The sequence below is a fragment of the Natrix helvetica genome, assembly GCF_964273705.1.
Source record: "Natrix helvetica genome assembly, chromosome: 1".
Lineage (NCBI taxonomy): Eukaryota > Metazoa > Chordata > Lepidosauria > Squamata > Natricidae > Natrix > Natrix helvetica.
The window spans coordinates 286403439-286429882 of record NC_138548.1 but is presented as its reverse complement, the minus strand read 5'-3'; the positions used below and the strand labels follow the sequence as shown (position 1 = coordinate 286429882).

Below are 26444 nucleotides of genomic sequence, written 5' to 3'. Positions count from 1 at the left end.
TATAGATTGCATTAAACTTGTTGATTACTCTGGCATGAATTTGGTGGGTAGTTCCTACCTGTGATGTAGTCAATTTGACAACATGGGGTGGTATTCCTGATACTGGAACTGCTCCACTGGGTGGTAAATTCTTACTTGTCACAGATGCCCATGAAGATGTCTGGAAGAAAAAAAGTTTTTATTAACAATACTGCACAAAATACCTACAAGGTACCTTCAAGGCTGCCCCACTCAATTTCTACCTTTTTCAATTCCACTGGTGCAGAGTCTCATTTACATGACAAGTATATACTCAGTATTTAATATTTGTCACCATTTAAAATTTTCCTTCAAATTATCTCAGCAATTAAGAATAAAACTTAAAAATAATTGGTTCTAAGTACTGGCAATTAATGAAAATAAAGATGATTAACTTGGACTACTAAAGTTGCTTTCAGTGCTTTGTTATTGCATAGATAAACCATAAATAGGAAGATTTATACACATTTGGTTCTAATACAACATTTAAATGCAAATACTGATGGTTACGTCTGAGTTCCCTCCCACCATGAAGTGCTTTCCTTCAGAGGAATTACAACATTTAAGAAAGGCATGATACATTACAGAGTTCTGTGTTGTATAGCTATAATCTCTTATCTGCAATTAGGACTTAGATAAAGCTCATTACACTATATGCAGTAAAGGACTGCAAGTAGCTGTTTCAAATTTCCTCAACCACTGATTGGTTGCCAGAAATATGGTATATTTGCCACTGGGTGTCTATGGAAATATTGTCATTTTGTCAATAAGGTATAAGTGAAACATCTTATAACTATGTAGGAAAAAATGTGAGGATTTTGGTAGTGCTTTAAGCTCACACTATTTTAAGGATATTATCAGATTGGGTGATGCAATAACATTAAAAACAGATTTTAACAGTAATTAACTTAGTGATGCAACTTTAAGGAACTAAAAAGTCAGAAAAATTTGCAGAATTCTGTTGCAAATGAACATTTAAAAAAAATAAAAGAACAAATTTATGGAAGAACAACATAGAGAAATTTCTTGTATTACTCTAGAGTCTTCTTGCACAACAGGTGTTGGATCTGCAGGAACTGGAGAAGGACTCTTCTCAATAGCTTCCTCAGGAGCTGCTTCCTCTATCACTAGTTCAGGCTTTTCTTCTTGAACTTCTACTTCAGGCTCTTGTTCAGCCTCAGCTTCTGGTTCCGGTTCCGGTTCTACAACTGGTTCTTCTAACTGCTCCTCCAAATCATTGCTGCTGATGAAAGATCTTTTCATTATAGTCAGCAATTTGTCTACACAGTTCAATAACAGAATCTTTACTGTTTCTAAACCCTACATTGTGGGGTATTTATAAAATGTTCACTTATTTATAAAATATCCACTATAATAATTTAATTCAATTCTACATTGGCGTGCAAAAATGCTTTCTTGGATGAAATCAGTAATACCTCCATCGTTTTTTCTAAATCATTCAATTTGTTTTCTTGAACTTCATATGGAAAATATGGCTTCCAAATACATTATTTCTAAAAATAAAAATAACTGGTAGGTGTTTACCTATTCTAAGAACAAGATTGCCAATTACTGCTGAATGGTGAAAATTTGACTTTAGAATTAACAATGGACCTTCTGTTATCTATCTATGAGAGGCGACTTTTAAACAAAAGTGAGATAAGAGTGGATTTTCCGAGAACTGGTCTTTTATTTCAGTTGGAGCAAGAAAAGACAGGGTAACTGGAGTGTCGGGTTGAACTTACCTGACAGACTGTTCATAGTAAGCTGCTGAATCATCAGCAACTGCCTCTGGAGTCTGTTGCCTTTCCTCAGGTTCTTCTGCCTCTTCCTCTGATTCTGGAAAGGGAGGGGAAAAATGTTGTATCCTACTTTGTACAAATTAAAAGGACAGCTCATAATGTTCATTCAATTTTTCATGACTACTAAATATATGTACATTTTAGATATATACACATTTTTGTATATGCACTTTTTAAATTGATAATAACGTGGCCAGATGCACACATGGGAAAGAGATTTTTGGGTTACTCTGGTTTCTATCCAAAAGCAAAATCCTGATAAAGTACAGATTTTCAGGGTTCTAGTATTAGATCTCACAAGTTCTGGGTAGAATTTTATAGAGACATCAAGGGATTCCCAGAGCTGTAAACTAAACTAAAATCACCAGAAGATTAACAGTGACCACTTGTATAATGCTGCCATGTAAACAGCATGGACAACTTCACTAAATCATTAGGACTTGAAAGAAGTCCTACTTTATTATTATTCAAAGGCATCTTTAAATTATGCAGGCAAATAATGTTTTGGCCATTTTACTATTTAGAAGAGTTATTAACAAAAAACCACAAAAACACATAAACACAAAATTAAGATTATAGAATTTACCCTCTGGAGGTTCAGCATTCAAGTCACCAAAAACTTCATCCTGGTAGCGAAATATGTCATTATGGACATAAAACTTGTTTGCAACTGATCCCTGTAGACAATACAATGTGAAAAATAAAATTAAGCAGTTCAATCATATATATTTGGTTTCATTCTGTCATCCCAAAATCATTTTCAGGTAATCCTAGATTTAGAACAGTTTGTATAGTGACCGTTCAAAGTTACAACGGCACTGAAAAATGTGACCTATAACCATTTTTCATAGTTACGAACCTTTACAGCATCCCTAAGCTCACGTGATCAAAATTCAGATGCTTGTCAATTGGTTCATTCTTATGACCGTTGCTGTGTCTCAAAGTACATGATCACTTTTTGTAATCTTCTAGCAAGCAAAGTCAATGGGGAAGGCCAGATTCATTTAGCCAACTGATTACTAATTTATCAACTGGGTGATTCATTTAACAACTGTAGCAATAACGTTTGTAAAATGGGGCAAAACTCACTTAAAATGTCTCACTTAACAACAGAAATGTTGGGTTCAATTGTGGTTGTAAGTTGAGGACTACTTGTACAGGAATGTCAGTCCAAAACAGTTTAACCTATATGTGCTATTCAGAAACTACAAGACAAGACTTGCACTGCTAACTTAACTATTAATTTCTGAACTCTCTGAAGCACTTTAAGCAAAATACAATAGATCTCAATGATTAAAAGACAAGATTGAATTTTCTTAATTTTAGTGATAAGACACTCTACAAAGCTGAGCTTACATGCATGAATATGAATATACAGATTTAACAATAAATGAATAGGCTTAAATATACATTAGGAAGAATGAATGGGTATCAAAGTAATTATTCTTGGTGCCTATGAAAATAAGGATTTCAAAGTTGGTAACAATATTGTTTTTCCTTAGTGAATAGTAAGAAATTCTTTTGCTAGACACATAGTTTAAGCGTAAGTCTATTTGTGCATTCACATGGCATGTGAAGGAATTTGAATCTAAAAGCATAGTTGGCTTTTTGTGATGAAACACTGAGAAATAGTGAAAAACAGAAAAGCTATGGAAGGTTCCAAATGTGAGACATATTTTGCAGTGTGCCAGGAATAATCTTGAAAAACTTGAACATAGAAAAAAATGAAGTTAAAAAAGAAACAAAGTGAAAGAAAGAAGACTAGAGGAAGAGTTAATATGAATGTTACATGAAAAAAGTATTAGACGACCGATTTATCTCCCAACAAAATTGGAGTAGGCTAAAGGAAAAAAAGATCTGTGGAAGCTATTTGGAAGACCAAAACAAACTCTATTTCAGAGTGCTATAGAAGTATAGGAAGTTTCATAACAATGGGAAATACAAAAAGGATGTTTTGTACAATAAAGTGAAAAAGTTTGTGGATGAATTTAAATGCATTAAAAAAATTCCTGCAAGAAATAATAGTGCATTAAAAGGGGGGGGGGATCTAGTTAGGTGATATTAATTTAAAAAATGTTAAAATATGGGTGACCTATGTTCATGAAGTAAGTGAACAACTTTATGTTAAGTGCAAATAGTTCACCTACACCTGAACATGCAAAGAAATGCTGCCACTAAGATCACCAGCTTCCCAGTAATGGAACTTAAAGGTAACTTAAAGATAAAGGAACTTTTTCCTGATAGTAGATAAAAACTGAGCTTTCCAAGAAGGTTATATGCAATTCAATTCTTTGAGGAGCTACACCTAGTATTTGGGGGACTTAGCATGCAAGATGGATGAGTCAGATATGTGGAACTGGCATGTAAAGAACAGAACAGCAGGAATGATGGGGGAGGAGTATCAGAATAGTGAGCAAAGTAACTCCAGCAGTCTTTGGAGGTTAGAAGTATAGCAATTCTGATCTAAAATATGGCAAAAGGAACTGGCTGGACAATTTCTTTCTCACTTTGACTCCAGCTGCAAATTGCAACCAGACAACCCCCAATGACAAGATTGGAATAAGGGTATGTGATATTCCTTTGTTTCATGTGTTTCTGAATTAAAAGGGTAACTACGAGTTATAAATGCACATTAAAAGTAAGAACAGATGAATTTAAATATCTTGAGACAATGTTTCTTAAAGACGGGAAAACAGAAATTTTAAGACTTCCAAATGCCACCAACAGTATTCTGTTTCAAGAAATGACTGTTTGGGGAAAAATTGAAATGGGTATCAAGTGCAAACCACATCTATAAAGAATATCTAAATAAAAAGAGAAAATTATGAATTTTAGAATTCAATGAATTGATAAAATATTCAGAAAGAGGCATTAGAAATATAAAGAACAATAGGCAATATGTGAATTGATATACAGATGAAAAAATGCAAGTAATATTTTTCAAGGATAGAAAAGTATGAATTCATACAATGAACAGTGGAATAAACTAGATTTAATTAATTTCCTTCCCTTTTTTCCTAATTCATGCCTTCAATTTCTTTCATTCCCTTCTTCTCTCTTCTTTTTCACCTTGCAAACAATGTCCTGGCAACAATGTAGAGTTTTGTTTTGTTTTTAGAGGGTAAAAGCCAGATCTTGGGGTTTTTAACAAAGGAAAAAGTCTTACAACAACCCAGCAATATCTAAAATACAAAACTACAAGTATTTCCCTGGCTACATACCTCAGGGGCAAGGACAAAAGTTTGCATGAATCTCCGCATTGGTTGAGTGTTATTAGACAGCTCACCCATGACCTGTACAACAACACCATCGTTAATAGTGGCATGAGCATCCACGTGGCGGATCTTTGTGCGGCAATCCTTAAAATTCAGTGACAACACTTTCTTGTGGATATCCTAAAGAATAGAATGGAGACAAGGAAAAATACATTGGAATAATTTAAAAAAAGATTCTCAGAAATGAAAGTAGGGATGTGTACATAACAGAATCCAAATCCAAAACAAATCATTGAGTTCTGGAAGTTCTGATGTTCCATTTAGATTGGCAGAAGCCCAGTAGAAAAAATGCAGCACATTTTGACTATTCCAGGTTTCACACGAAATAAAATCAACAGACATCTCAGAGAGCATTAAACCAAAAATCAAAAAACTAGATCACTCTCACTCTCTTCTTATCCTACACATTTCCCCAGCATCTTCTGCTGTCTCCCCACCTCAGGCATCACTACTTGTGCCTGTCCTGGGTGCCTATTCTTTAATGTAATGATCTCTGCACTAAGAAATAAGCTTCCAGCACCTTCACTGCTTGTTTCTCCTTCTTTCAACCACTGGCAAGAATTACATAGTTTTCAAGGAAGACTCTAAGCTTTGTCTTTTTTCCTGCTCTTATCCCCTCCCAACAACTTCTGCCATATTGTGCTCCATATATGGCCTGAACTAAACTGAACAGAAGATTTTATCCATTTTAGGTTCAAGTATGAGCATAGCTATTTTTTTTAAAGGAAGAAACCCAATTTATTCCTTTGTTAACCGAATCTTTATATGTATGTATGTATGCATGCATGCATGTCTTGTTGTATTCAGGTCTTTTCCCGTGTAAGATTGAGATTGTCTTGGCAACGTTTCGGCGAGGTCTCACTCTCCATCTTCAGGCTGGTGTTTTCGGCGTCGTGTTTGTGTGAGTAAAGCGTGGTCGGAGCTGCCATCTTTCTATAAATCTTGGTGGGGATGTGTGGAGTGCTGGTTTTGTTTCAGTAAATGGATTGATTGGCTGTGTGGTTGTATCATGATTGATAGATTGGTACTGGCTGTGTGTCTGTTGTTGTTTTGAGTTGTAACGGCCTGGGTGATGGGTGGGGCTCATTTGTTGACTAGGGCTGGTTTCCAGATGTCTGGTAGGCGGTCGGTATCGTCACATTTATTCATGTTGTGGAGGTGTTTCTCTATTTTGATAGCTTCCATAATTATTCTCTTGCTGAAGCGTTCAGTTTTGGAGATTAATTTGTTTCCTTCAAAATTAATTTCATGTTCTGTAGCTTTAAGGTGCTGGAAAAGGAAGTTTTTTCTTTTTTTCTTACTGCGTTCTTGTGTTCTGCGATGCATGCATTTATTCTCCTGTTTGTTTGTCCTATATATGTTGCAAGGCAGATTTTGCATGGTATTTCGTAGACTCCTTGGTTTTCTAGCTGGATTTTGTCTTTGGGGTTTCTTAAGATGTTGGCTATTTTCGATCAGTGTTGAAGGCTGTCTTGATATTGTGTTTGTGGAGAATTTTGCTGATTTTATCTGTGGTGCCTTTGATGTAAGGGAGGAGGGCGATGCCGTTGTCCTGTTCTGTGTCTCGGTTCTTGGGGGGAGTCTCCCTTTGGATTAGGTTGGTAATTGTTTTTCTTTGGAATCCGTTGGAGATTAATATGTTTGTGAGAGTATGTAGTTCAGTTTTCAGGTGGTCTTTGTCAGCTAGGCGTTTGGTTCTGGAGATGAGGGTCTTGGCTACAGAGTTGACCTGTGCAGGGTGGTGATGGCATTGTGCATTTAAGTAGCGGTTGGTGTGTTTTTTTCCGGTAGATGGTGTATCCTAGGGAGCCATTGGGTTTTTTGTAGATTAGGACGTCCAGAAAGGGAAGTTGGTTGTTTGCTTTTATTTCCATAGTGAATTGCATTTTGGGGTGTAGGCTGTTGAGATGTGTGAGGAAGTTGTCAAGTTTTTCCTTCCCGTGTGGCCAAATCACGAAAGTGTCATCAACATATCTAAGCCAGAGTTTAAATTTGTGTTCAGATTTATCTAAGGCGTTAGTTTCAAAATGTTCCATGTATAAGTTTGCGATGGCGGGTGAGAGGGGTGATCCCATGGGTGCTCCTTCTATCTGTTTGTATCTTTGTCCACTATGGATGAAGTATGTGTTGGTTAGGCAGTGGTTGGTCAGGTCCAGGATGTGTTTAGGGGGCTTGTGTTTGTTCTGGATAGCTATCAAGGGTTCTTTTATAGACACTTGAGTGAAGAGGGATATGACATCGAAGCTCACGAGTAGGTCACTGGGTTGTAGGTTTTGTTTCTTTATTGTTTCTATGAAGTGGAGTGAGTTTTGTACGTGTGTACCTAAGCCCATGGAAATCTATGAAATAATCTTACATAGGAAAAGACCCGAATACAACAAGACCAGCATACCTACACCCATGAAAATCTACGAAAACACACACATACACACACACACCCACACACACACACCCACACACCCCCCCACACACACACATATATATATATATATATATATATATATATATATATATATATATATATATATATATATATATATATATATATATATATATATGTTTTCGTAGATATATATATATATATAGTTTGATTAAGCTTTCCTATTTAAATTAGATATCTGTGCCACTATATTCAATTCATTCTCTACAGCAAGGTAAAATATAACCAAGTCCCTGAAAAGTATACAGTATCTAATTAAAGAAACATAGCAAAAACCAAGAGACACTCAGAGACTATGCTGATGTTTAAAGCCCAAGAATGTAGCATAGTATATATCATCTTGTTGTTGGCTGGCACAGTCAAACAGGAAGTCCTGATCACCACATTCCAATCTAAAAATCAATTTCCAAGTTTGAACCTGCCATTTTTTTAAAAAAAAACATATAATGACTTTACAAATGCTTACAGATTGTCCGTGAACGGCATCCGCTGGTTTTCCATTGGAATCCAAGCCACCATGAACATATGAAGAATTCTTTCCATAAAATCTGTGAGACAACAATTTATAAACACTGTATTTATATACAATTTCAATCTACCAGGTGCATTTTCATAACATTTTATCTTATCAAGATATAAGCTCTTGTTTAATTTGAATCTATGGATAAACAACAATTTACCAAATCGAAAGCAGAAGGAATTTTGATATTATTTCAGGCTTGTCACAATAAAATACAAACATAAATTAAAAGAATTAAAGACTGAAAAATTCCATCAACTCTTGCAAAGCTACTAGAAAACGCAGGTAGTTTGTGGGAATTGTAGTTGGAAATAATGTAACTAATTAGTTTAGGCTTGTTTCCTGGTTTTTAGTTACGCATTATTTGCAAGCTCTTGTATCTTACTGCTATATGTTATAATGAATTCATGTAATTAAGAGGCACGAGAACCCACCATTTTTTTAAAAATACAACAGCTACTTGCAATCTAAACAAAAACATCAGCACAAAACATTATTGTTTATTTTCCCTTGGCTTGTGCCAAGGACATAAAGTCGAATTCTGAGCCAAAATCTGTACTTTAATCTTGCTGAAATCAGGACGGGGGGCTGTGGATAGTGCCCATAAGGTGATTAATTTAAAATAAATAAATACTTGCATACATATTTCATAGGAAGGAAGGGAAATCTTCAGACTGAGAAAGTCCCTAATTGAAATAAATTGCGGTTTGCTTTGTTTGTCCTGTTAATATGTTGTCTGTGTACCTCAACATTTATTTAAAGAAGTGGGGAGAAAAAAACCAGGGACCGATTCTAATTTTAATTAACTGATTTTCCATCAAGTAAGAGCAGCATTACATTTCTCTCATTTTTTAAAATAGGAAATTATCCTAATAGTTTCAAAAATATTTTTAAATATATAATTAGGTCAGTAGCATGGCTGCCATTTCACCTATTTTGTCACCTATTTTGTGACTGAAATAAAAATGAAAAGGACTTGTTCAAATTCCCATTGTTTCATACTGTCTGAATACTTACATCACTTTTGAGATTTGTTCTACAAGTCCCATGATGGAGAACCTGTGGCACGCAGAGCCATATTTAGTGGCATGTCAGCTATACACTCCAGCGTACATATGCGTGCCGGCCAGCTGATTTTTCGCCCTTTCAGAGGGCCAGGGGATGCCATTTTCGCCCTCCCCAGGCTTTAGGAAAGTCTCTGGAGGCTAGGGAGGGTGAAAAATGGTTCTGAACGACCGGTTGGCACATTGGGACCTCCGCAGTCTCCGAAGGCTTTCCTGAAGCCTGTGGAGGAAAAAACAGCCTTCCTGCCTCCCGGAGTCCAGAAACATATTGTTTCTGAACTTCCAGTTGGACCATTGGGGCTGTTTTTCACCCTCCCCAGCCTCCAGAGGCTTTCCTGAAGCCTGGAGAGGGCGAAAAATGGCTCCAATGGGCCAACCAGAAGTTCAGAAACAATTCATTTCTGGCTTCCAGAGGGCCATTTTTGCCCTCCTCAGGCTTCAGGAAAGCCTCCAGAGCCTGGGGAGGGGTCACACGTTCATGGGCAGGTTGTAGGGAAGATTGAGTGGGCACGCATTTGCAACCCCTTCCCAGGATCCGGAGGCTTTCCTAAAGCCTGGGGAGGGCAAAAATGACCTCCCCCAGCCCCTCAGAGGCCCCCCGGAAGCCAGAAACGGATCATTTCCAAAATTTCAGTTGGCCTGTTGACTGCAATTTTGGCACACCGTAAGAAAAAGTTTCACCATCACTGCACTAGACTAGAACACCTATTTCAACTTTTGCTCTGTCAAAACACAGCCAAATGTAAAATAGGAAGCTGAATGTTTGCTTCATCCAGGTACCTGATAACTTGAATTCTAAATAAACTACTGAAAATGCCAACAGAATTGTTGTTTTTAACCAAATGTAACAAATGTACACAAATTACATGACTACATATGTATTTCTTAACATATGCAATTATTATTTAAGACATACAATCAAGCAGTAAACAACAGTGTACTCAAGAAGCTACCAAGAAAAAAGTAGCATCCCACCAACACTGAAAGAGCAACCTACAGTGTATAAACAGAGAGCAAATCCTCTCCTTTTTACTAGTGAAGAAGTAACTAGTCTGGTAGCAAAAAGCTTGCAAGCAAACAGCCATGCTCAGAGCAAGGACCACAGTTCAACCCTGAGCTACATAGATTCACTTCTATTGGTATTATTTATGAATTTCTCATACTGTATTTTTCATCCAGTGTATCAAAAGGATAGAGATTTTAAAAAGCCTGAACAATAGTTTCCTTCTGATCTGCATATTAGCTACAAAAATGCGAATTAGGTTGGTTAGTATTCAAATATCAAAACAATTTTCCCCATTTTTACCTTGGTATGAAGCTGAGGGGAATTCTAGAATATGGAGGTTTTTTTAAAAGGGATCTTACTTCACAGAACAGTACCTCTAAAATACAACGTAATCTTTCCTAATAGAAGTGCTACAGACCATCCTCTACTTATGACCATTCAGAATCACAATACTGAACAAAGGAATTTATGACCCATGCCCAAAGTTACAATTGTTGCAGTGATCCCTGTCAGGGGAAAAACGCCCTGGAGAAATTTGAGATCAATGGATCGGGCTGATTCCCTTCCGCATATCTTTTGAGATATTAAGAAAAATAAAAGTCTTTAAGAAGTATTCTAATTAATAAACAAACTTTAATAATAAAATAAAATAGAAAATGAAACAGAAATAACTAATGGTTACATTTTGATCATAAAAAGCTCCGGTTGCCAAGTTGGCAGCCGAACAAAGAAGAAAGTAATTCTAGAATGTGTAACGCATGCGCAATAAATCACTTTCAGATAAGAACTTTTATGACCTGCGCAATAACTCTTTCTTAGTTTAACTCTTGAGTGTCAATTCATTCAGTTCAGGCCTAGCAAACCTTTTAACATCGTGACACCCCTTCTTTTGCTAGTCTGGGCTGACGTCATCAAATCATCAATTAAGGCACATCTTCTTTCGCAGATACTCGTGTTGATTTGCGGCGAGTGGTTTGTTAAGCATGTCTGCGATCTGATCATGTGTAGAAACATATTGCAATTTAACAAAACCTTGCTTAACTAATTGCTTTGTGTTTTGATAACGAATGTCAATGTGTCTGGACCTAGAACCTGTAAAATGTGACTCAGAAATATAAACCACAGATACATTATCTTCCATCACGGTGATTGGTCGAATCGGACGTGTCCAGATATCTGTGATCAAAGCATCAAACCACGTTAGAGAATTACAAGCATCTGAAACACAAGCATATTCAGCTTCAGTAGATGAACATGAAACAAAACTCTGTTTTCTCACTTGCCAGTAAACAGGACAACCATTTAGGAACATCATGTAACCAGAAGTGCTTTTGCGTGACTTCTTGTCGCTCGCCCAGTCGGCGTCAGCAAAACAAATCAACTTTGGTTGATCAGTGTGTGTTGGTTCTAGCAATAACTTCATGTGCTTAGTGTGTTTCAGGTATTTCAACAACTTCTTAATGCATGACCAATGAAATTGTGTTGCCTTACCTACGTGTCGTGATAAAAGATTAACACTAAGTGCGATGTCAGGTCTGGTCCAACTACTAATGTATAATAGTGAACCAATGACTGAACGATAAAGTGTTTGATCCTCGAACTCAGGACTTGGTTCATGTGTTAAGTTGTGAAAATCTGTTTGCATGGGTGTCTTTGTTGTGCTAGCATCTTTCATGTTGCAATGATGTAGAATGTGATCAATTTTCTCTTCTTGTGAAAGACTAAACCCCTTCTGTGTCTTTTCAATTTGAACACCTAAATAAGTGCTAATGTGTCCTAAAGATTTTAGTGTGAAGTATCTCTGCAAACTTTTAGCAAAAATCTCACTCATTTTCTTATTTGGACCAATATAAACAATGTCATCAACATAAACAAGAATTATCTCATATGCATTGTTAGATCTTTTTGTGAACACGCATTCATCAGTTTCGGACTTAATAAAGCCCATTGAATTTAGTTTGTCAGTAAGACATAAATACCACATTAAACCTGACTGTTTCAGACCATAAAGACTTTTGTTCAGGAACCAGGTATCCCCTTCTTGCTTTCGGAATCCTGGAGGGCTTCTCACGTAGATCTCTTCATCTAGGTCTGCATGTAGATAAGCTGTGTCCACATCAAATTGGAAAACTTCTAAACCAAGAATAGTTGCAGTGGTTAAAGCAATTTTTACACTTTCAGTTCTGACTGTTGGTGAGTAAGTGTTTGTGTAGTCCTCAGGATAACGTTGAGCGAAACCCTGAGCTACAAGTCTGGCTTTGTATAAAGACTCACCATTTGGTTTCTTCTTGATTCTGTAGACCCATCGGGTGCCAATGACTTTCTTGTTTGCTGGAGGTTTTGCAGGTGTGAATACATTAAGTTTCTTCAAACTGTCCATTTCATCCTGCATTGCATCATACCACTTGTCTTGTTCTGAATCAGGAAGCTGTTTGATTTGTGTGAATGTCTCTGGAGGAAGAGTAACGTTGCAAATCAAAGGTAATGGTGACTTTGTCAGTTGCCATGAATAACGTTCTGGAGGGATTCCTTTTGTGGCCCTCTTGGAGCGTCTAGGAACATCAGTCCAGTCTTCTTCTTCTTCATCATCATCATCCTCGTCCTCACGTTCGTCGCTAGCATCAGCATCCGCGGCTTGCGAAGACGGAACATCAGGTTGTGAAGAACTGGTAGAAGGAACATCTGCCTGCGAATTGTCATCAGGCTGCGTGGCATCTGGAACACCATCTCTAGGAAAATAAACTTCAGGATCATTGGAATGAATCCTGGACCAGTCAATATCTTCCTCAAAATTAGCAGATTGTGAAATGACAATCACATGTTTAGTATCAATGAATTTGAACCATTTTGAATTATCATCAATACCCATAAATCTCAGTCTCTTTGCTACCGTACCTCCCTTTCTTCTTTGACTTAAGGGAGTGTTCACCATAGCCTATGAACCAAAAATGTGGAGGTTCTTGAGATCAGGCTTGTAGCCATACAGCATGTAGAAAGGAGTTTGATTGATTACACTGCTCCAAGTACGGTTGACAATGTAATTTGCATACTTGATTGCTTCACCCCAGTATGTGTTACTGAGATTGGCATCTTCTTACACATCCAGTCCTGGAAACGCTGAGACATGAATTCTGCACCACGGTCACTCTGGATTCTGGCGATGCGAACTTGGTATTGTGTAGAAACAAACGCTGCAAAGTCTTTAAAGATCTGAAAGGTCTCAGATTTCTCTTTCATAGGATATACAAATCCATATCTAGAATGATTATCTACAATTGTTAAAAAATACTTTCTGCCACCAAGTGTTGGTGGGAAAGGACCCACTATGTCAGTGTGTACCAAATCAAAAATGCGTGTTGACAGGCGTGTAGCGTGTTTGGGAATTGCAGCCGCCTTGGATTTAGCCTTTTTGCAAACCGCACAATCCAAAAACACCTTACACCCCTTTAGATCCAAACCTTTTGCGAACTCCGGCATCTTTCTAAGAACACGGAAACTGGCATGTCCCAATCTTCTGTGCCACTTGTGAATACACCTGGAATGCAAAGGTTTACCAGTTAGTGAATTCTCAACATTAACAGTTTCATGAGGACCCTCAGGCTTGCTCTGAGCAATCTGTTTCTGTTTTCTCTGTTTGTTGGCTTTAGGAGCCTTTGGCACAGTAACGTTTTCTCTCTCTGGGACAACTCTCTCTGGGTCTGCGTTGTGCCTTTTTGGAGTTTGCATACTTGCCTGTGCTTGCCCTTTAGGCTTTGGCTTTAAGTAATAAACACCACCAATCAGCATGGTTTCAGCAACAATATCACCATCTTTAACTAAGTAACTTGCTTTTTCAAGGTGGTGAACCTGGAACTTTAAATCTCTAGACAAGTGACTTTGACTAAGCAAATTACTGGTTGCTGAAGATATGTAATAAACATCAGGGATGTGTGTATCGAGTTCTTCAATGTAAACAGTTCCTTTTCCCATAACCTTGCAAGTGTGGTTGGTGAAGGAATACAGTTCTCGATACTCGGGCTCTGGTTCGCCCATCTCTGTGAAAAGTTCCCTTCTGTGGGTAACGTGCACAGCTGCTCCACTATCTAAAGTCCACAAAAGACATCTGTCGAACTTTGGATCAGGTTGTGGAACGTTGGTTATGGCCAGTGTTACAAGTGGAGCTTGTGGATCATGCCTTGGACCACGACGACCTTGTCTTCCGCCTCTACCTCTGCCTCTGGAATCTGTTCCTCTGGGCTGGTACGTGGCGGGAGCTGGAACTCGTTGGGGACAATCCCGGGTGTCATGTCCCACACGGTTGCAGGTGTAGCATTTTGGCATCCTTGGAGCGTAGCCTCTTCCTCGGAAGGGACGTCTGGCTGGAGCCTTTGATGCTGGAGGTCGTTGCAGATGTGGAGTAGCTAACCTGATAGCTTCGTCTTCCACTAAAAGTCTGCAAACGTGGTTAACTGTGCGTTGAGCAATAGGCACGTAGTTAATCTTTGCAACAGCATCTTTCCATTCATAATTCAATGAGTTAATGATGATGCTAATCATTTGGATATCATCGATTACATGGCCATTTTGTCTCAATTCACTTCTCATTCTTTTCAGTTTGGTCAAATGTCCACCAATTCGTTCACCAGGTTTCAACTTCGAACCATGGAACTCAGACATGAGCAAACATGAAGATTCAATTGAAACGGGCCTGTAGCAATCTTCCAAAATAGCCCAAATTTCTTGGGCAGTTGCATCAGGTGGAAAGATACCTTGGATCTCAATTTCCATTGACATGAGTAAAGTCGTGATAGCTCTATTTTCCAGGTCTCTCATTGCAGGTGTCCAGGGCTGAGGAGGAGGATTAAAAATCATGGAATGTGTGCCTTCTCTTCGAAGCAAGAGTGCAATTTCACTGACCCAGGCTTTATAATTCTCTCCTGACTCCTTTAATTTGGACTCACCAGTCAAGGGGGTGACTGTGAATACCTGCTGAGGAATGTGCATTGGAACAATTTGTTGATCTGGTTGCAAAGCTGGTTGTTGAACCAGGGGATGCTGGGGTTGCATCATTGGCCTTTGCGTGGCAACATCAAATTGGCTTCCTCGAATTCGCCTTTGGCTTTGCCTTTTTCCATCTAGGGAGGATTCCGCACCGCCAGGGGGTGAAGGCTTAACCTTTGGAGGCAAAGTTTTGGCTTCTAAAGGGCTCATAGCTAAATCTTTAAAACTTTCACGAAGCTGCATCATCTTTTGCTGTAATAATTTTTCTCCGCCAGCAGATGGCAGTGCAGCCTCACTTTTTGGCTGCAGTCGTCTATACGTATGCGGAAGTTCAGTTGACTCAAAGGGACCACGTGACCTCGGTGACGTGTACATGTCTCTTTGTTCTAATTGACCAATGAACTCTGTGGGGTGTGTCTTAGGCTGTTGTTTTGAAGACAAGATGGCGTCCTCAAATATTTTGGGAGTGGGGGAGCTTCTCCTACTTCTCTTCATCTCCTCAAAGCACACTCTCGCCTCCTTAGCATATTTTTCAAAACGTTCTATTTGATCAAGATAGCTTTGCATTTCTTCGTCATCATCTGGGGGGAATTCATAAACTTTGCTTTCTGCGTGGGAGGATTTTTTTTCTGCCGGCAGTTGCCATTCATCAATTGTTTGATAATCTGCGAGGGTCTGGGAATGGAGTGGCTCTGGCAGAGTGGGAAGTTTTGGCTTGGCCCCCAAAAATTCATAATCTCCTGGAGATATTTTAGAAGGAGGAACCACTGACCTCGTTTCGTAGATCTCGCGTCCTGTAGCTCCTTCCCCCACATCTGGCTCGGCACCTGAAGGAATTTGTTGTTCCTGAAGCACGTTTTGATCTTGCTTCTCTGTGTCCGAGGGAGCCTCCTTGTCAGAAGAAGCTGATCCATCTGTGCTTGCCCCATCTTTCTTTTTCTTTTTTTTCGACATGGCTAATTAGCCTTAGTCGGTTATCTTAAGATAGCGCGAAGGGAAAATACAGCCATAAATTGTAGCCATCTCAGCTGGTATCATCAACCATCCTCTGCTACCAAGTTGTCAGGGGAAAAACGCCCTGGAGAAATTTGAGATCAATGGATCGGGCTGATTCCCTTCCGCATATCTTTTGAGATATTAAGAAAAATAAAAGTCTTTAAGAAGTATTCTAATTAATAAACAAACTTTAATAATAAAATAAAATAGAAAATGAAACAGAAATAACTAATGGTTACATTTTGATCATAAAAAGCTCCGGTTGCCAAGTTGGCAGCCGAACAAAGAAGAAAGTAATTCTGGAATGTGTAACGCATGCGCAATAAATCACTTTCAGATAAGAACTTTTATGACCTGCGCAATAACTCTTTCTTAGTTTAACTCTTGAGTGTCAATTCATTCAGTTCAGGCCTAGCAAACTTTTTAACATCGTGACAATCCCCTGGTTATGTGATCAAAATTTGAGGACTTACCCTGCCTACACTTACGAATGCAGGGGAGCCTGCAACTTTCCCCCCCTCACCCAACTTTGTCCCATCTATGTTCTTTTGCCCCTGCTACCCTACCTTGCAGGGCAGCAAGTTAACCCAAAAGTGTGTGGCTCACCTACGTATTTTTCGGAGTATAAGACGCTCCAAAGTATAAGACGGACCAAGCTTTTGGGGAGGAAAACAAGGGGGGGAAAGTCTGCCTTCTGCCTCCCAGCAATGTGCCTCCTTGCAGCACACAGCACAGATGATATACACTGTTTGTAGTGTTACATTTCAAACTATACTTATACAGATGCTGTTAAAATTGATATGGATTTCTGTTATTTAATACAATAGCAGAGTTGGAAGGGACCTTGGAGGTCTTCTAGTCCAACCCCCTACCTAGGCAGGAAACCCTATACCATTTCAGACAAATGGCTATTCAACATCTTCGTAAAGACTTCCAGTGTTGGGGCATTCACAACCTCTGGAGGCAAGCTGTTCCACTGATTAATTGTTCTAACTGTCAGGAAGTTTCTGCTCAGTTCTAAGTTGCTTCTCTCCTTGATTAGTTTCCACCCATTGCTTCTTGTCCTACCCTCGGGTGCCTTGGAAAATAGTTTGACTCCCTCTTCTTTGTGGCAACCCCTGAGATATTGGAACACTGCTATCATGTCTCCCCTAGTCCTTCTTTTCATTAAACTAGACATACCCAATTCCTGCAACCGTTCTTCATGTTTTAGTCTCCAGTCTCCTAATCATCTTTGTTACTCTTCTCTGCACTCTTTCTAGAGTCTCCACATCTTTTCTACATTGTGGTGACCAAAACTGAATGCAGTATTCTAAGTGTGGCCTTACCAAGGCATTATAAAGCGGTATTAACACTTCACGTGATCTTTATTCTATCCCTCTGTTGATGCAGCCTAGAACTGTGTTGGCTTTTTTGGTAGCTGCTGCACACTGCTGGCTCATATTTAAATAGTTGTCCACTAGGACTCCAAGATCCCTTTCACAGTTACTACTGTTGAGCAAGGTACCACCTATATTGTACCTGTGCATTTCGTTTTTGTTGCCTAAATGTAGAACCTTATTCTTTTCACCATTGAATTTCATTTTATTAGATAGTGCCCAATGTTCAAGTTTGTCAAGATCCTTCTGTATCTTAAGCCTATCTTCTGGAGCGTTGGCTAGTCCTGACAGCTTGGTGTCATCTGCAAATTTGATGAGTTCCCCATTTATTCCCTCATCCAAGTCATTGATGAAAATGTTGAAGAGTACTGGGCCCAAAACAGAGCCTTGGGGTACTCCACTGCATACCTCCCTCCATGTAGATGCAGTTCCATTGAGGACTACATGTTGAGTGTGGTTGGTCAGCCAGTTACAAATCCATCTGGTGGTGATGCTGTCCAACCCACATTCTTCTACTTTATCTAGTAGTAGGTTATGGTCCACCTTATCAAAAACCTTACTGAAGTCCAAGTAAACTATATCGACGGCATTCCTCTGGTCCACTAATTTTGTCACTTTGTCAAAGAATGCAATAAGATTAGTCTGGCATGATCTGTTTTTGACAAACCCATGTTGGCTTTTGGCTATTACTTTGTTTGCTTCTAGATGTTCGCTAATTCGTTGCTTGATTATCTTTTCCAGAATCTTTCCGGGTGTTGAGGTCAGGCTGATAGGTCTGTAGTTTCCTGGATCTGTTTTTTTTCCCCATTTTTTGAAGATGGGAACTACATCAGCTCTTTTCCAGTCCTCTGGTAGTTCCCCAGTGCTCCAGGATCTCTGAAAGATGTAGTTCAGTGGTTCTGAGATCTCGTCTGCCAGTTCCCTCAAAACCTTGGAATGTAATCCATCTGGTCCTGGTGATTTGTACTCGTCTAGGGTAGACAGGTGCTCACTTACCATTTTCTTCCCTATTTCAACTTGTGTTCCTAATCTGATTTTTGTGGTGCTGTTTTTGATAGGTTGGACTGTTTTATCCCTTTGTGTAAAGAAAGATGCAAAACATTAGTTAAATAGTTCTGTTTTCTCCTTGTTGCTTGTCACCTTCTTGCCACTTTCTCCCAGCAATGGACCAATTGTTTCCTTAACTCTTTTCTTGTTTTTAACATGTTGGAAGAAGCTTTTTTTCGTTATTTTTTACTTTTGTGGCAAGCCTTTCTTCATTGTGAGCCTTAGCTTTCCTCACTTCACCTTTACATGCTCGGGCTATTTGCGGATATTCTGCCTTAGTTATGTCCTCCCACCCCTTCCACTTTTTGTTCTTATCTTTTTTGTTTCAATTTGTCAGAGAGTTCTTTATGCAGCCATGCTGGTTTCTTTTGGGAGCGGTTATTTTTCTTCTTCACTGGTATTGTGCTAGACTAGGCTTTTGTAATCTCATTTTTCAAAATTTCCCAAGCTTCTTGAGTTGTTTTCCCCTTGAGGATTCTCACCCATGGAATTTTTCCCAAGCTCTCTCTAAGTTATTGAAATTAGCTCTCTTAAAGTCCAAGACTCTAGTTTCACTTTGTTCTACTACTTGTGTTTGCATAATGTTGAATTCCAATATTGCATGGTCACTTGCCCAGGGTTCCTGTAGCTTCAACACCTTCTATCATTTCCTCTCTGTTAGTGAGAATTAAGTCCAATATGGCTGATCCCTTTGTTCCTTTCTCTACTTTTTGGGAAACAAAGTTGTCTGCTAGGTTTGTTAGGAACCTGTTGGATCTTCCACTTGGTGCAGAGTTTGTTTCCCAGTTGATGTCAGGGTAGTTAAAATCCCCCACTACTATTGTGGTGTGCTTCCTACATACCTTAGTTATCTGACTAGCAAAAAGTTCATCTACATCCTCTGCTTGGTTGGGTGGCCTGTAGTATAGACCTAAGGCAATGTCATTTCCCCCCCAACCTTTAATATTGACCCAAATGCATTCAAGAGAGTTCTCATCATTGTTGTGCTCTATTTCTGCAGAGAGATAATTATTTCTTATATATAGTGCAACTCTATCTCCTCTTTTATTTGTTCTATTTCTTTTAAATAATTTAAATCCTTCTAGCTGTATGTTCCATTTGTCAGTTTCATCCCACCAAGTTTCTGTAATGGCAACAATATCATATCTGCCCACTTTTACTTGAATTTCTAATTCGCCCTGTTTATTCTTCATACTCTGTGCATTGGTGTATAGACATTAGAAAGACATTTAAAAGAAGATACAATAGCATTGGGCCTCTTCAGTTCAAGCATTTATTTTTAAAAGCTTCATTTTATTAAGTCATCTAGAATAATAATAAATAGTCTTTTAAAAAATAAGTCTAATAATTTGAACATTCTGTAGGCATTTATAGTTATTGACTTACCTTCTGGCAGCAAACAGCAGCCTGTTTCAGTTTAGCCTAATTAGAAGAAAAAATTTTTTGCCTCTGCCTCTCAGCAATTTGCCTTGATGCAGCAAACATCAAGTTTCACTTTCAATTTCAGCAAGGACCTCTCGATGATCAGCTATTTCAGGCTGCAGGGATTGATGAAGCCTATTGCCACTTTCGCCAGCCCCATTCACCTGTTTGCTGCAAGGAGGTAAATTGCTGGGAGGCAAAGGCCAAAGGGTGGGGGCCAGTGGATGGGTGGAGCTACATTTGGTGTGTAAGATGCACCCAAATTTTCACCCTCTTTTAGGGGGAAAACGGTGCGTCTTATACAGTAGCTATCTTCTGTCCCAGTTCTTCACCAAACTTTTGCAGCCAGCTGCAGTGGCCAAAGCAGAAGTGCTTCATTCCCTTTGCTACCTCCTTTTCATACCATTTTTATTGCTCATCTGCCTCCTTTTTGGACCCAGCTTCTCCTGCAGCCATTTGCTACACATGGCTAAAGCCAGGAATAGTTCATGAAAGCTTTTTGTTGCTTGTCTGCCTCCCTTTAGCTGAATGCCAGGCCTCCTAAGGCTTTCCCATCCCTCCTTATCTGGGACTCATCTGCTTAACACCCATGATACAATCTTAATGATCACAACCAGCAATTTTCTTTTAATGAGCATAATCAGAAGTGCCAGGACTGTGGTCTTTGAGTCACTTAATGATTGCTTTACTCAGCAACCACCATTTTGACCACAATTGTGACTATAAGACTAGGATTAACTGTAGTAGAAAGGAGTAGGGCAATTCATGTTCTCTTTAAAATCTGCATCAAAAATTACCGACTTTATTATTTGAAAGTAGCACAGAAAAAGTATGTAGGTAAGATATCTTCTTGCATAATACCAGATTTTAATGGGTGGTTAATGTTCTTTAATGTAGCAAGCAAATTACTAAAAGTGTAGAAGGTATAAGAAAAAGGAATGAAGCACAAGGTTTATGACATATGTAAATATTAAACAGAAGAACAGGTTAATTTATTGTTAGAAAAGCTTTCAAAGATAAGTTGAAAACCGTACCTGTGCAGATAGTCTGGTGCTTGATTCAGCAGAGTATAATACTGTCTCACAAACTCCCGCCCAACCAGCAGGGGACTTGGCTTCTCCATCACCATTTCTTTGGTCAACTGAAAACTGAAGGTCAAAATCTTCATAAAAATTTGAACACATCTAAGTCTTGGCTAAGTTAATATATTATTTATTTCATATTTTATTAAATTATCCTAAACCTCAAGCACTATTCAGGGATATAAAAGAATTTGATTTTCTTCTACCCAGGCACTCCTTAGAGTCCTTAAGCACATGAGACAGCTCAGTCTATATACTGCTTTGCATATTCAGCCCAAAATATAGGAGTTATGTCTAGCTTCCAGAAATATTTCATATGAAAGGAAAAAAATATCAAATATTCAGGTTTTTCCAATACACTCTAGAGAATATGCATGAAAGTGACAAACGGTCTCGTTTTGCCTCATCTACACTGAGAGAAGCAATAACACATCAATTCTTAATCAATCTCTTTTCTTCTGGAAAAGTCCAGCAAAATACTTTATTCTCCCTTCTGTGGATCACACAAAATAGGACCCTTTGAAAAGATATGAATAGATGCTTCCATTTTATCAATATTTTAACAAAGTTATCTTGCCTAGGTAGTGAAACAGTGCCATCTATCAGAGAGCTGACCATTTTGCTGGCCTTTACTATATTTTCTACAACTATATGTGCAGGACTCTTTACCCAACAAGATGCTTTAGCTGTTATCATGAATCCTGGAGGAGGGGGCTCTATGTAACCCAACGTCCATTGGAATGGGATGCTATAATTTAAATAATAGTTTTTTAAGAAGTACATTTCCAGCAAAATTCTGTCTGGATTTTATATTGTCGCCAATTTTCCTGAACTTGTAAAATACTTATTGTTAATGCCTACTGATTAAATCAAAAACTAAGTAATCAGGCTTACTTTTTAAAATATGGTTTAAATAAATTGGTATCTGATACAACTAGTCAAACACCTATCTATTTCGACTATTAATATAATATCAGATATAAAATTGTTCATGAGTTTGAAAATATATACCATTACCATAATAGGTTAGCCAATCTCAAAATCACATGGAAATGGTTATCATTGAAACAAAAGTATTCTTTGTAGAATAATTTGCTCACATGGAAAGAATTAAACTTTTACACATTCATAAATCTGGATAAATTCTTAGAGGGCTAACTATATGAAATAACTGTAGGAAAAACAATAAAAGCTCTCATGGCAACTCAAAATACAAATATGTTTCTTGTTGTGAACAACAATATTCATTAGACTCAGGAAATATCATCTTGATTCTTTTCCTATCAAACACACACATAATCAGAACTAGCAAACATCAAGATGTAATGAAATACTAGCAGTGAACATAAATTAGTAAATGTAAGAAAATTGTCTATTATACAATTGAACAGCTATCATCCACAGATAAACTGATTAAGTAGTATATGAAACATAGTATTCTCACTAACCAGTTATTTGTATTCTTACTAACTGGTTATTTAAGGGACCATCTCTCTCGCTGGTTATATCTACCTATTCCATCAGGTTCAGCAGAAGAGATATACTATGGGTCTATTAGAGAGTTTCATCATATGGGACTCAGGACAAGAGCCTTTTCTACATTGGTGCTGCTTTCTGGAGCATCACTGCCCCTGACTTAGACTGGCCTGACCCCACTGGCCTTTCAGAAAGCCTGAAGACATGATTCTAGCCTTGGGGTCCAGTGGTGGTATGGAGCTGATAAGATGGCTATATTGTTTGTAAACTGTTGGATGATACTCTCCTGCATTTTACATTGTATGGTTAATTATTTTTAATTGTGGTTTTTTTTTGTTAGTTGTTTTTTGTTATGTATTGTTTTGTTTTTAACTTTGTGAGCCAAACAGAGTCACAGGTGTGAGATGCCTAATAAATTAAATAAATGATAGATGAAAAATATTAATATTCGGAATGAATTACAGATTAACTGCTAGGAGGCATCAATCCTCAAGTCAATGACAGCATTCAGTATCTAAAGGACTGAAATAATACCCGTTTGTTTTTGGATAATGCATTTCAAACTATTACCCATTTACTCTTTTGCTCAGAAACCAACGTAAAATAATATACAATATAAAATACAGTTTAATGTAAATACTTCTTGAAACCTGGTTGAAATACATATCTATGTTTTTCTGCAGCAATACAAAAATATAATTTTAGAAAAATAAAATATGTCAATCTATGTTGATACTAGGTTACTAGGTTCTGTAACAATATTACAAGGAGAGATTTGGCTAGGACAAGTTGAAATCTGGATTTGTGCTTGATCTGGCTTCTACATCTGAACTGTCCTATTGTAGTCTGTTATTGTCTGTAAGCAAAGAAGTCCAGATCTATTATCAAAGACCCATACAAGGCAACACTGACCACAATAAATACTAAATGATTCGTGAATTCTTTTACTTATGAATTATAGTTAATGTATACAAGTTTGCCTTTGTTACACTAATATTTAATGAAGCTAAACAGTTTTTTTAAATGCCTACTAAGTCACTTAAATGAATGGCAGTTGAGTTTCAACAGATACCATTAGGGATCAGATATAAATAATAAGTTATATGATATTGTAAACTGAAATTGGAAGCATGCTTAGCAATTGGTTTCTGATTTTTAAAAAAAACCCATCTTGTAATTTTACAGTAATGTCAAGAATGAATTATTGTCAGGTTAATATGAGTAGAACGTTCATGAAATCTTGAGAGAATGATGGCATTCTAGAGTTCCCTAAAAAGAAACTCCTAAAAAGAAACTCACTTAACAAACAATAATTTGGACCAGAATTTCCATCACTAAGAGATGTAATCATAAAGTGCAACATGATATGACCGCACAGATTAGCAATGTAAATTCTAGCATTCATGGCTGCTGTTAAGCAAATCACTGTATACTATTAACTGAGGGTGTCACCATTGGTAACCTTCTGCTGGATTCCCCATTAACTTTGCTTGTAGGAAGCCAGCAAAAGTCACAAATGGTAATCTGGATATTCAGATGTTGTAACTAGCAGCTGGGCACTGAGGGCTCTGATCCCAATTATGCAATTATAAGTATGCTGCAATCAACAGATGTTTAAGGATGGGTGATAACTGGCACTTGTTCAGCACCATTTTAAGTTTGAGTGGTCACTAGGACCACATCTACTGTAATTCAATCTGGTGGTAGAACTTCAAAACTTAGTAAGTGATGACCCCATCAGTAATGCTTCTTTTTTACATAAATCACAGTAGCACAGTAGATAGTGCTTTACAGCATTCTCTGAACAGTTTACAAATGTCAGCATATTGCCCCCACAATCTGGGTCCTCATTTTACCAACCTCGGAAGGATGGAAGACTGAATCACCCTTGAGCCAGTAGGATTAAACTCCTGACTGTAGGCAGAGTTAACCTGCAATACTGCATTCTAACCACTGTGCCACCATGGCTCATATGATATCCAGTATATAAACTAGCACACTGATAGCATGTGCTCTCAGAATAGAATCCATATATAGGAAGTTCCCAGGTTAAGAATGAGTTCCATTCCTAGCACTGTCTTTATCCCAAATTACGGAAGTTGGAATTTGTACTTACAGACTATGTATTACTAAAAATGACAGACAGTATTGTCCTTTCTTGAGGCGACAAAACGTTGAAGCTATGCGATGCTTTCACAAACTGATGAAAACACACAGTATATTAAAAATACACGGCTTCATACTTCCTAAAAGCATTGGGCAACTTCAGAACTATTGGCTTGGGGAAATACCATGCCATCTGCCATTTCCAGTAACAGGCAGTCTATTTATATTTAGGGCTTGTCCTTAAGTTGGACATTCTTAACTGAGGGACTGCCTGTAATTGAAAGGCTTACAAACCAAATTAAATTATATTACCATATTAAACATTTCTATAACATAATGCTATATTCAATTAAATAAGATTCTAACCTATTTCATTAAATTTACAAGATAGACTTAAGTTGGGTCACAGAACTCCATCACCTTTGGGGTCTTTGGGATCTCTCAGAGCGCCCCATACTACGTCTTTGCTCCATGAATTTCACCAGCTACCAATCTCCTTCAGAATGCAACTCAAGATGTTGGTTATAACCTTTAAAATCCTTGATGGCATAGGCCTAGGCTACCTGATGAATCATCTTGTCCCAATCAAGCCTGTCCTACTCATGTCGGCAGAGAGAACCTACTGCGGATCCCCATTCATCAAAGAATTCTGACTTTCAGGATGCAGAAGGCCTTCTCTGCCACAGCACCAGCCCTTTGAAACATCTTACTCTCTAAGGTAAGGTCTGCCCACCCACCCCCTCCTACCCTTCCATAGGAGCCTGAAGACCTGGCTCTGCCAGTTGGCCTGGGGACCCAATGGAGGGTTTCCACAGTAGAGGTGGCTGCTGGATTGATGCAACTCCACTTCCCTCCCTTACTGTCTGCTCTCCACCCATCCATCATTTCACTATCATAGTGATATATTCTCACTTTCTTTTTCATTGTTTATTTTATTGTTCTATTATCTTATTTCTGTTTTGTTTACACTCCTTTCCCTTTTTCTTTATTGTTGTAAGTCACCTAGAGTAGCCCCACAAAGAGATAAGTGGCAAATAAATTTAACAATAAATATCACCCTTAAAATGTTTGATTGATTTATAAACAATTTATAAACAAGGGCACTATGATGCCATTCAGTAGGAAGACTTCTGATCTGGATATTGGTTCTGTACCACAAAAGATTATTTGCATCATACATTAGCCCAGCTTTATCAATTTCAACTTATCAACTATAACGCAACAAACCCGGACACTACCAGGTTGCCAAGCTCCCGAAGAAATGATTTTCATGGTAATTATAAATGCTGATTTGAGGAGGGGGGGGGGGCAAAGAAGTGTCTCTGGAAAAAGCATATTGGGAAGCCAGGAGCTGCATGTCTTTGATATAGCGCAGCAAACAATATTACTGAGAATTCACCCACTTGCTTCCCACTCGGTCAAATTAGAATTATAGAATGTTTCTTAACAGAAATGTTGAAAAGCCACTGTAATGCATATTTAATTTTGGTAACTGAAGCTATTTTGGGGGAAAGTGCTTTTCTTTATGCTGGGCTCATATATTTAAAGCGATATATTTCATCTCACTTTCCAAACCAATTAGGATACATAATTAATCAGGTCAGAACCAAACTACTGTTTCTATTTGTGGAAGGGACCAAGTAGATGAAATTGTCCAATTTCCATTATGTGAAAACTACCTTATCTCATTCTCCCCCTCAATAATCAAGAACATTACTGAGAGGGAAAATAGGATATGGTAGCTTTCACAAAGAGAAATATCAACAACCTCAGATATGCAGATGATACCACTCTAATGGCAGAAGGTGAAGAAGAACTAAAGAGCCTCTTG

General features: G+C 38.1%; 1 protein-coding gene across 3 annotated transcripts in view; it reads right to left on the bottom strand.

The window, feature by feature from the left end:
* Window positions 1-26444, bottom strand: part of G3BP1 (G3BP stress granule assembly factor 1) — a 38754-nt gene that overhangs the window by 4539 nt on the left and 7771 nt on the right. For 2 of the 3 annotated variants that reach the window (XM_081971549.1, XM_081971551.1), the window contains exons 2-8: window positions 20984-21097; window positions 8002-8083; window positions 5042-5215; window positions 2407-2497; window positions 1764-1857; window positions 1054-1261; window positions 59-160 (exon numbers count right to left, since the gene is read on the bottom strand). In XM_081971549.1, coding sequence (XP_081827675.1) covers window positions 59-160; window positions 1054-1261; window positions 1764-1857; window positions 2407-2497; window positions 5042-5215; window positions 8002-8083; window positions 20984-21078 — 846 coding nt within the window. In that variant the 5' untranslated portion in view covers window positions 21079-21097. The remainder of the gene's footprint in view (window positions 1-58; window positions 161-1053; window positions 1262-1763; window positions 1858-2406; window positions 2498-5041; window positions 5216-8001; window positions 8084-20983; window positions 21098-26444) is intronic. The other variant, XM_081971550.1, reaches the window with a different exon arrangement.